Raw genomic sequence first — 12102 nt, 5'->3', positions numbered from 1 at the left:
ATGCAGAGAGTAGAGTAAGGAACGGCATCCAAACCTTGAAGAAAAGTCAAGTGGATCACAGGAGACAATAGTTAAAGCACAGTTGGCACAGTGTTTTTTAATGCATTTTTTAATGCAACCTCTCAGTATGCCCAAACTCCCCCCCCCCCCCCCCCCCGATATTCTGTCTCCCTCCCCAACATGGGCTGGCTAGATCCGGCCCTGTCATGAAGGAGGAGAAGCAGCAGGAAGTGGTGCTGTTCCGCAGCTGAGAGAAGTTGCTGGTGCTCATCCAGATGGAAGAGAGGGCCTGTTAGGACCTCCTGCTTCACTTTCAGACGTGGGAAGCTGAAGATGACTGTCCCCCACCCCTTAATGGGATGGCCTGCAAAAATCCACAATTAGCTAAAGAAATAAAAATAAAAACATAAAACACTAAAAAAAACATAGTCAAAATTACAACAATATACAAGAAATGTGAGGATGGACAGACAGATGGACAATTAGACAGAGACATAAAAAAAGATAAATGGAGCCTCAACTGGGCACAACCCCAGGTCCTGCTTGTACATGTCCCAAGTCCGGTTATTGGGCATTAGCCAAATTTATCAAAGGATTAAAGGAGAATACAGATACATGAATGGATGAACTGATATGGTTTTCTATACCTTTTAGGGGCTCAGCGGGATAGACACCCCAAACTCTCTGCACACCTGGTTTCCTCCCCTAGTGGGACTGGCTAAATCCGAGCCTGGGAAAAACACCTCATCATAAACTGAGAGATTAAAAAAAAAAAGTTTACTCGGCTGCTGTGACTGGCGTAAGGCTGCGTGACAAGGAGGAGGAGTGAACTTGGCCCTGAGCAGGAGGATCGCTCAGGGAGTGAGTGTCTGCGAAATTCGGGGCCGCGCGCTCTCAGCAGAAATCTGGGATTCAGACCTCAAACCAATGAGACAAACCAGCTCGACAGCCACATATGAGATGCAAACATGTGATCCGGACCTGCGGCTTCGCTGTTTAGGAGATCAACCGCGGCGGCTGCGCAGATGATGGTCTTCATGACTATCATCATGGTCCTCTTTAAACTCACATGTCTCCGGAACCAGCGAGTGGTGAGCGTTCTTTTTTTATTATAAGGGTTTATCTTATTTCCTTTTGAAATAACTACACTTATCAATACTCTGAAAGAGAATTCCGGCTCTGTGACCCCAACTGTAGCACTTTGAACAGGAACAAGGCAAAAAAGCCGAGGTGTTGAAGGTGCATGTGTAGCTCGGGTTTTGTGTCGCTGTGGATCAACGATTTATTTGCTGAAAAGCTACGGAGGTTCACCGTCTCCAGATTGGTTTCACTTTCAGTTGACGCTCATATGGTTCCTGAAGCGCCACCCCCGGGGACTGGAAGTAGTTAAGTAGCTTGAAATTAGTGTTTATGTAAGGTGTCATTACGGTGAAAACTCCTGTGAACAGCTGTTCGATCTTTGAGCCTGTCTGCTCTATAAAACCAAATAACAACATCTTAGTAGTTAGTAGCACGAGTACCCGCACTTCTTTGGAATGTGAGCTACTTTTGAGACGACAATGTCTTTAAGATATATATGTATATATATATATATATATATATATATATATATATATATATATATATATATATATATATATATATATATATATATATATATATATATATATATATATATATATATATATATATATATATATAAAAGATCTATATATATATGTATATATATATATATATATATATATAAAAGATCTATATATATATGTATATATATATATATATATATATATATATATAGATCTTTTATATATATATATATATATATATATATATATATATATATATATATATACATATATACACATATATATAGATATATATATATATATACATATATATATAGATCTTTTATCTTATCTATCTATCTTTTATCTTTATCTATTTATCTTTTATCTTATATATATATATATATATATATATATATATATATATATATATATATATATATATATATCTTTTATATATATATATATATATATATATATATATATATATATATATATATATATATATATATATATATATATATATATATATATATATATATATATATATATATATACACACACACACACACACACACATACACAGACACACAAGTCTTTGTGTACTAAGTAGGAGTTACTTCTGCACCAACAGGTGAGGTGTTTTATTGCAAAATTAGAAAGCAGCGACTATCGTATTTCATACTCTGCAGTAAACTGTGCAATGGGGTGAGCATGACATTTCTAAAGCGTGTGCTACAGGAAAGCACTGCTGCCTAAGTGAGCTTGCGGGGCCGTTGGGTCTCAATAAACACTCCAGTGGGCCGGAGTGGTCTTCTGCTGGGGATTTGACGTGCCACGGGGCAAGAAGCGACTTTCTGATCACAGACAGAATTTATGCTTAGTGTATTTAAAGATGCATATGCGGTGACGTTTAAATAAGTGGATGTTTGATTGGCCATTCTGCATGTCAATCAAGTCATGTACTTCTCGGTGTGGATTTTGATTCGCTGACGGATTTTGCAGAAATATAATTTTAATTTTGGGTTATTTATCTTTGCATGCATGCGATCTATACCCTCATGTCCTTGAAGATTGAGCGGTCATCGCGATCGATGTGATGAGCACCCCCTGTCTTACAGCCTAAACTATTATCCTTTCTAAGCTGTGTAAATCGTTTCCATTTAGAAGTGCAAAAAAGCAGTTGCAAAAAGCTTGTAGGTGTGATGTAGGAGCTTGGGCCACAAGCTCCCTGCTCCTCTCCATTCCGATGCATCCACTTGAAGATGAATAGATCCATGTACATCAGGTGTGTCCACACTTTTTTGGCATTATATATATAGTATTTTGGGAATAAATACTGTTTAATAAACATGGTATTATGAACTATTTGTACATAACATTGTTTATTTACTGATATTTCAAAATCTACACATTAAGAGCACACAAATCTTTGTGGGGAGATACCTTTACTACTTTTACTTTACTTGGCCTGAATTATGTTCAAACTTTTATTAAAAACACATTTTTAACCATATTAATGATAATAATTAAATAATAATAATTAAAACATAATAATAATTAAAACATAAATCAATAAAACTAATAATTTACCAGATCTATGCAATTCATTACCTTCATTTTTCTAAATCAAATAATTCATTCATTTTCTGTCCCTTTTGAGGCTGCCGGAGCCTTAACCAGCTACTCGTGGGCAAGGGCAGGGTACACCATGGACTGGTCGCCAGTCTGTCGCAGTCACACCCATACACACCTAGGGCTCCCACCAGAGCCCTAGGTTGGAGGAAGCGGAGTCCCCGAAAAAACCCACGCATGTATGGGAGAACATGTAAACTCTGCGCAGAAAGGTCATCCATTGTTGTTCTGTTTCAGGTCACCCAGTCGTGACTTGAAACAGGGGCCGTCTTGCTGTGAGGCAAAAGTGCTAACCACTGCTCCACCATCAATGCAACAATTGTTCATTTGTCTAACAATGAGCAGATGGAGTTTTGCTCAAATCTGCATTGCTGCATATATATGTATATTCTAGCAAGCCTCTTGACCCCCTTTCAGATGAAGTGGGTAACGTTAATGAATGAATGGGTGTTTTCCTTGGGAGGGCAACAACCGAAGCAGTTGTATTGGAGACAAAAAGAACAAAAATTCATTTCAGTTGATTTAAAGTTTGCAAAAGTACATAAATAACTCGATGGCTTCACTTTATTAATATTTCTATTTTAATGTCTGAAAAGATGTAGCTTGTGACTTTTTACTGTTAACAGACTAAGAAAAATGTTCTATCTTTTTTCGGAGCAGTTTTACTGAAACGGAAAATAGTGTGAGGGGCAATGTGTATTACGTTAAAAGTTGTTTTAATGAGCCTTCATTTATCCGACCAAATTTCTATGCTTTGTGGAGCTCAGTCCGATTGGAAACTAGCCGAGACCACCTCAAAAGATAGATCCGATAGAGCGGTTCCTGGTCCGCTGGGTGTATTGAGACAGAAAACTTCCGGATTATTGGTGGAAACAAACTCTCTGGTTCACTTTAACCCTTGTGCTATCTTAGATGACCCCACCCTTGCATTGACGTGTTCTCCCTAAGTGAAGATCACAAATCATTGAAGAAAAAAGGTTCAGGGCACTGTCTAGTGGGTCTAGATGACCCAACTCCCAATGTTAAAGTGCCTAGGATAGCACAAGGGTGATGGGAACCAAAAGTTACCACCCTTAAATGAAATATCCTTTGTTAATGTTGTATATGGATCAGGTGCACAATTGGATGGTACAGCAAAATATAAGTTTGTTATAGAAGCATCCTTACACCAAAACAGATGTTTCATTTCTGGACTGAGTAAAAATGTGCGATAGACCTTGTGTGTGTTTCCTTTTACTTCATACCTGTTGGAACTTAAATCAGTAATGGTGGATGCTGGTGTCAAAAAATCCCATTCCAAAATCACCAGAAGGACAAGATTTTGGCAGCCATGATAGTCAGATAGCCATGTAACATAGAAGCTGGTTTGAGTTTTCCCATCTGTTAAAGTGAAGCTGTGGTTATTGCTGGGACAAAGGGTCTCTAATCTCAAAGCCAGTTTGACCCTTTGTCTTAATAATGCGAAAGTACCTTCTGTGCCAAAAACAGCACACCATTGTTTTCCTCTTATAACAACAGGAACATAAAGTAGGTTCTCTAATCAGCTTTATCCAACAGTCTTTTAAGGGTGTGCAATCCCTTTTCCCAGGGTTCCTATATTTTCACTGTCTGGTTTGACTCTGGCAACTGTAAACATCCAGCTATGTGAGAATTGCAGTTTTTGGGTTTATAGGAGAGAAAAAAAAGTGTTTCTGCTGCCCTTTTCTGGCTTTGAGCCCCTTCCCCTCTAAAATCCTGTGCACGTCCCTGTATATCAAATTGTACTACGGATAACTGTAAAGAGTGTGAGTGATTTTAAAGAACTTAATGTGATCATTTTTCTGTTCCATTTCTAGAAAGACAGCCAGATCCAGATCTGTAACCTGTGTCGAGACAACCACAAAACTCAGCTGTGGCTTTCCTTCTTAATTCTGAGGTAAATCAAAGGAACTATTGTTTTCATAACTTTCACCATTACCATAAAATAGCACAAATCTAACAAATGTAAAAAAAACATAAAGCAAGTCAATGTTTTGTATTTTTTCTTTCCCTTTTGTGTTTTTCATTTATTATTCTATTGAATTTTCCAATTTAAGAAATCTGAATGAGAATACTAAAGATACATCTACTGGTAGTATATTTTAGTTTTATAAATCACACGTGTCTATCAATGATGACTGTAAAAACTGCCAAGGCCTGGTTATACAGAGAAAAATCTAAACAAAATAAAACAAAAGAAGCAACTTAAAATTGCATACAGTATTTGATATTCAGCTATTGTGTTTTCTTGTCTTAAAGCTTCTTGACTACGTGTACACGTGCTGATTCTGAAATAGAGGACCTCCTGACTTGTTTGGAGAATCTGGATAGCACCCTTAAGGTGAGAGAAAGTATCAAACACAGTCAATTTTTAGTTATGATTATTTATCTCTGGTCAGTCCCTGCAGAAATATGATTGTTGTCAAAGTAATGCATACAGTCCAAATGTCTTTCGTTTTCTATATGAACCAAATACAAATTTGTCATAGAAACATAAAAATTAGCTATTTAAATGAAACCTCAGAAAACTCTCTGAATAACTTGAAACTGACAAAAGAAAATGTACTAATCATTAACAGACTTGACTCTTGTTGATCAACAGTGATGTCATAACTAACATGACTGTACCTCTAAAAAAAGTAAAATAATTTAACCACATACATGATAATGCCTAATAGCCATCGCAGGTGACTTCAAACCTGCAATCTCTGTGTTGTTTTGGGACATGAGGATTATCTCCCTCAACACTGACTGCAGAAGGAGACGGATGGAGAGTTTTGCCAGTAGATAAAGATAATTAATAACAACCATGTTTATATAGAGGCTATAAGTCACCCCCTGAGCAGTCCACAGGAATGTAGACAGCCTTGTTGTAAGAGGAAAACGGATAAAGAAAAACTGAAGTGATGAAAATAGAAATTCTTTATAACTGAGTTTTACTTCATTTCTGCATCTTTCTGATATTTGAACTTTTTGACTTCTTCACAATATATTGTGTAATATTCCTATCATAAGTAATTGTCTGTTATAAAATGATGCCTCCAGACATGTCAGTAAGTTTTGATCTATATTTTTATCTATATTTGATCTATAAAATCACACACAGAATGATTTTAGGCTTTTGCAACGCCAATTTGTCCTAGTGGGATGAATGGTGGTGCAATGGTTAGCACTCTCAGGGCATAGTGAGAAGACCCTGGTTCAAATCCCAGCTCAGACCTTTCTATATGGAGCTCTCCCTGCACATGGATGATTTTCTCTGGGCACTATGGCTTCCTTCCACAGTCCATAAGTAAATTGGTGACCTTAGGTTGCTCCTAAGTGTGTATGTTTGCCTCTGTGAGGGTGTGGCTCTGTACTGGACCACAGTTGCTGGGTTGGCTCCAGGAACCCTCATGACCATGAAAGGGATTAAGCGGGTTCAGAAGCAATGTTTTTCACATTTTCTGTCTTTGGAAATTAATTTCAGGTGTGCGTGTTTTTTTCTTTTTACGAGGCTTCCCATGTAAATCTACAGACTCAATTTATAACCTCAGAGTTTTAAAAACAAAGGCATTCTGGATTAAATGTGCCACCTGATGCCAAATTATTTAGTAATACAATTCAAAAGGAATATCCCATAATCATTGGTTGAATTTACAGTATACTTATTATTTTTGTCAGTTTCATGGGTATTTGTGGATTTTTCTTTCGTTTACTGAGGGGTCTGACCAATTTTCCACTGTGGTGGATTTTTATTGAACAGAGTTAGTAAAATACGATTAAAATATTAATTAGATTACAACAATAAAAGCTTTTCCAGCACCAAGTAATGTTTCACACTGACTCAAAACAGTTACTCTTATGAAATGTTAACACAATGACATAAATCTTTCTGACCTCCAAACCTCCACCTCTCAGTGGTGAAAAACAAACATTACATCACATTTGGCAATCACCCAACTCACCTATTCATCTAAAGTGCATAAAAACATTTCCCCCCAAGATATTAACACATAGAGTATGTGGCAGAGTGGATGCCTGTAACCCTAGTGCTATCCTTGGCACTTTAACATTGGGAGTTGGGTCATCTAGACCCACTAGACAGTGCACTGAACCTTTTTCTTCAATGATTTGTGAACCTCACTGGTGTCCATGGATTACATGAAATCTTTCCACCGTTATCCACCTTTGTCATGGTAGGGAGAACACGTCAATGTAAGGGTGGGGTCATCTAAGATAGCATAAGGGTTAAAACAGATCATACACTTAAAAAATGTCTAGGTTTGTACAAAGTATATGAAAGTTAGGTGCTATTTTTTCACACATGATGCTGATATGCACCAGACAAAATCAATAGGCCAGATTCCAGATCTTTAAGAGTATAGTATGATACTGATGAAATAATAATTATAATGACATTTATTCTGGCTAAAGTTCTCCTCTCAACTGATAAAATGATCCTAGTTTCATATGTTCTGTCATACATGTAATTTAATTGAATACATTAAGATCCTAGAAGATGGATTTAAACGTCATTGACAATTGCTCAATGTAAGAAAATGACTTTCCACTCATTGTTTCTCATAATAATTGTTTTTATGGAATTTATAGAACGTCTCTCAGCAAGCTTTTTTTATGATCTTTACCTCCCGTGTTTATTTGTTTGTTTCAGATTACAGAAAAGATACTTGTTGTCAATTCTTTAACTGACCCATGAAATCATTACTATAGTTTTCAAACTGCTGTGGAAAGTTTGTGGGTATTTTTTTGGCTTACTTTTTACATTACAGTTAGAATGTGATTACAATGTGTGCTTTTTTTTTACCCCTTTTTCAGAAATCAGATGCAATGCTGTACACTGCGCCTTTAAGTGACGTTGAGGTAAGCTATGAAAGTGTAATGTTTACCTTATTTTAGGAATAGTAAGATCAGCAAATATATCTGCATAGTTATTATTTAAAGAGTTTTGACATCAGTATTTTAATATGTATTTTATTAGATGTCGCTATAAGTAAATATAATATTCTTTAGTAATAAAAAAGATAGGGCTCCTCTGTCTTCCTCACAACATGCACAACTACACTCATGTTCTCATTTGTTTAAAAGGCTAAAGTGGGATGGTTTATTAACTAAAACTTACATTTGAAATACTACCAAGTCAAAAATGTTTAAGGCAGCAAGCCCCATCCCAAACATGCTGGGAGTTAATTATTTTTATTTTAACTATAACTGAAAATAGGGGTACATTCAAACTGAAAAAACCCTAGTCTGGGACCAGGAACCGCTCTCCGACCCATCGTTAAAAGTGGTCTCTGTTCGTTTCCAACAGGACTAAACTCCCGTTTCCTCAGCCTGAATGGGCTCTGTGCTTGGAGCAATTGGACCAAAATGGCCACTGTAGCCGGGCATTATGGGATGTTAACAGAGTAGGAAGGAAGCAACCGATGAGTCGCAGAAAAATTAGAGGAATGACGAGACACAGCAAATCATTTAAATCTCTGATGTATGCAGACTAATTAAAACAACTCTTAATGTGATTCACATGGCTTCTCACACTGTTCTCCTGACAATCTGTATGTCATAAACTCTTATCAGCGTACTTGATAGCCGGCGTCTCCTCAGTAACCGCCTTACAGTAAAAGCGGTTGTACCTGACATTGATACAGACGTTCAAAACTGGTCAGTAGAACAGAAAGTTTGACTTAGTGAACTATCCCAAGAAGGATTGCAAAGCTAAGGACTATCATTTTTCTTTCTCTGGTTGCTTTGCCCCGCCCTCGTAATTCCTGGCCAATGACGAAAGAGATCTTTAGTAATGTCCTTTTTTTACAAGCTCTGGTAAGAATCAGAATACTCTGGTTGACGAAAAAAAAAAACAACAAAAAAACAACAACAAATAAAACAAGGCCAGATTTTAAACCCCATGAAAAACAAAAATAAAAATGTATTGTTTCATTGATGCGTAAGGATTAGTAGTAAAATATTGCATAAATAATAACCTTAGATATATATTGGCACACTGGGAAGACAATCTTTAGTCACCTATAGGATTCTGTACCAAATTTAAGTGCAAAATTCAAGGGACGGCTGCTTTGACTAGAGTTTGCTTCATCTCCCTCAACTACTGCTTCCATTGACACATGCATTTTCTTTCCCAGAAATGTAAACACATGGTGCTAAAGTGTTACATGGTGGAGTTGATAATGGTCATTATTGAGGAAAAAATAAATGACAAAAAAGCAGACTGCCTCCGCCATTTTAATGAAACTCTCACTCCTGAGGTAAGTGTCTTTTGGGTTTCTCCAGCATTTCTTGTATATTTTAGGAATCTTGTTTTATACTTTTCATTATATATTTTCATTTCGTTTTCAGGTTGGTTGTCCGCAGTGTGAAATGCATTCCCTGCAAAATATTTCCAGTTTCCTAAAAACATTAACTAATACTTTACAAAAACTTAACAGCTTGTAAATGTTGATAATTAAATTAAAGAATTTATTATTGTAAATATTGGTACAAGATGTGATGTAAATATGATGTAAATCTTTATATATTTATGAATAACTGCACATAAGTATTTTGTACATATATTGTTTCTTTCAAAAACTGTGATAATGTTCTCAAAGTTTTATATTCTAAACATTGTGTGCTAAAATTGACAATTGGAATTTTTTTGACCTGTAGGAACAACTCTTGTACTTTATGCACAGATTATACACTGCTCTTTGGAGTACATGTTCACAGTATCTACCCATATATCTCATTCTACGATTTATTTAGTCATATTGTGTCTTACAGTTACCCCAAACACTCTGTGGAGAAATGAAAATAGAAAAATCTGTATGCACGGACTGTTTGCATGGCACTGACACAGATCTCTGTTAAAGAAGAATAAAGCATTGATTTGTTAGTACCACCTCCTCAGGTACTAACAAACACTGTACCGCGGTAAAAAGGCTGTCCATTTTTATGAAACATTTCGTTTTATGGTTATTGCAATCTCTAAATATTGTATGTACTTATAGTATGTTTTTTGTTGTCTGAAACTTTAACATTTGGAGTTGTTACGATAAAAAAAGTCATTAATACACTTGTCACCTGACAAGTTTGTTGAACATACACTCACTGACAATTTTATATCTTGCAAGTACGGGGGTTGGGGTGTGTATCGGCAGGAGTCTGACGATAGGATACAGATCTCAATATTGTACCAGAACACATTTTTAAATTTTTTTTTTTTAAGTGAATAACTGCCTAAATATTAATACACCTTTCTTTGTATTAAAATGGTCAAATTACAACTGTATCTTCATACATAAGCTGCTTTTACCCAAGCAAATTCATAGTGGTTTTATCTTGGTAACTTAAAACAAATTTGTTCTTAAAGGGAACAGTCAACATTGTCTGATTTCCACAGCAAAATATTTTTCAGCTGTGACAGACTGGCGACCTGTACAGGGTGTTGCCTGCCTTCGCCAGCAGGTGGCTGGGATAGGCTCCTGCAGCCCTGTGACTCTGAAAGGGAGAAAACAGAATAGAAGATAAATGAAGGAATCAATATTCTTAAGTATTAAAAATAAAAGAGAATGAATGGGCCTTAGCCAATAAGGTTCTAAAACTATGATTGAGGAAATAAAGTGCTACTTTCAACATTACGTAGCTTCTCCAGTTCTTTTAAATGGTTCAGGAGCCTGAACGGTACTTAAAAAAGAAAGGAGAAAAAACACACCAATTCTTTCCAGAAACATTAAAGTGACATGAGGCAGCATGACAGGGTGAAGGAGCACACTTTAATGTGTCTAAGATGCTTTATTTACATGACAGTCTGCACTACAGCGCTGTTGCTCTGCTTTCTCACATGCAGAAGTAAACAGATTTCATCGCTCATCACCACGACGTTGGCCTTTTTTCAGACCTTTGTACACTTCGCTCTGATCCATCATTCGCAGAACTGGACTCTATTGCTGTGAGGTTCTGCAGAACCTTGGCCTGCTTTGCTGACAGCATTTTGGCCGGTTCTCCGTGCATTAGCCGCTGCGCAGCTACACTGTTTCACTGCTTCACTCGTTCTTATCTGATCCCACTAAAAAGCACAGCAGTCTGTGTTTTTATATAATACTGGCAGCAACGTGGCACAGTTTTTGGTGCGATACCCATTCTAACTAAAAACTAAGTAGTGCATGTAATTGGTAAATAGCGTATACTTCTATAGCGCTTTTCTACCTTACTTGAAGGCCCAAAGTGCTTTACAGTCACAGTCCCATTCACGCAGTCACCCACACATTCACACACTGGTGGCGGCTCCGCTGCCGAACAGTGGCGCCAACCTACCACCAGAGGCAAGGTGGGGTTGAGTGTCTTGCCCAAGGACACTTCGACGCATGGGTGTGCAAGGCGAGAATTGAACCTGCAATTTTACGATCATGGGTCGACCGCCCTACCACTGCACCCCGGCCGCCCCAGTCTCATAACAACAAAACAAGCTGGTTCTCGCTGAGATCTTGTAGTTGTTTTGTGCGATGTAGAGCTGCTCAAAGAGGCTCAGTGTGCTTTGCTGCCAACCAGCGGTTGGGGGTTTAAGTGGAAAACAAGAGTTAGGTCGCTGAAGGACGCCCATAATTTATTAAATAAATATCGTCTTGATACCATTTAAAATCAATACAAATATAACAAATATAACTATATGACATGTATTGCAGAATCGATTTTGTTCCTGCACCCCTACTATCGGGTTGGACCCCCTTTTGCCTTCAGGCTTGCCTTAATCTTTAATGGCATAGATTCAACGAGGTACTGTAAACATTCCTCAGGAGGTTGCTTCACATTCACACGATAGCATCACGCAGTTCCTGCAGATTTGTCAGCTGCACATCCATGATGCCAGTCTCCCTAATCTAAAGGTTCT

The 12102-nt window shown here is 37.2% G+C and overlaps 1 protein-coding gene across 1 annotated transcript; it reads left to right on the top strand.

Moving 5' to 3' along the window:
* Positions 1-202: 202 nt before the first annotated feature.
* Positions 203-10152, top strand: LOC144990256 (uncharacterized). Its single transcript, XM_078943291.1, has 6 exons — positions 203-1091; positions 5036-5115; positions 5478-5559; positions 8037-8081; positions 9359-9481; positions 9573-10152. The coding sequence occupies exons 1-6, from the start codon at positions 1026-1028 to the stop codon at positions 9666-9668; spliced, it is 492 nt and encodes a 163-aa protein (XP_078799417.1). The 5' UTR covers positions 203-1025; the 3' UTR covers positions 9669-10152.
* Positions 10153-12102: the final 1950 nt, after the last annotated feature.

Source organism: Oryzias latipes (genome assembly GCF_053564925.1).
Source record: "Oryzias latipes strain Hd-rR chromosome 1 unlocalized genomic scaffold, Olatipes_Hd-rR_3.1 chr1_Y".
In the NCBI taxonomy this organism is placed as follows: domain Eukaryota; kingdom Metazoa; phylum Chordata; class Actinopteri; order Beloniformes; family Adrianichthyidae; genus Oryzias; species Oryzias latipes.
The sequence above is the reverse complement of the archived record's forward strand: the minus strand, read 5'-3'. Positions and strand labels throughout refer to the sequence as shown.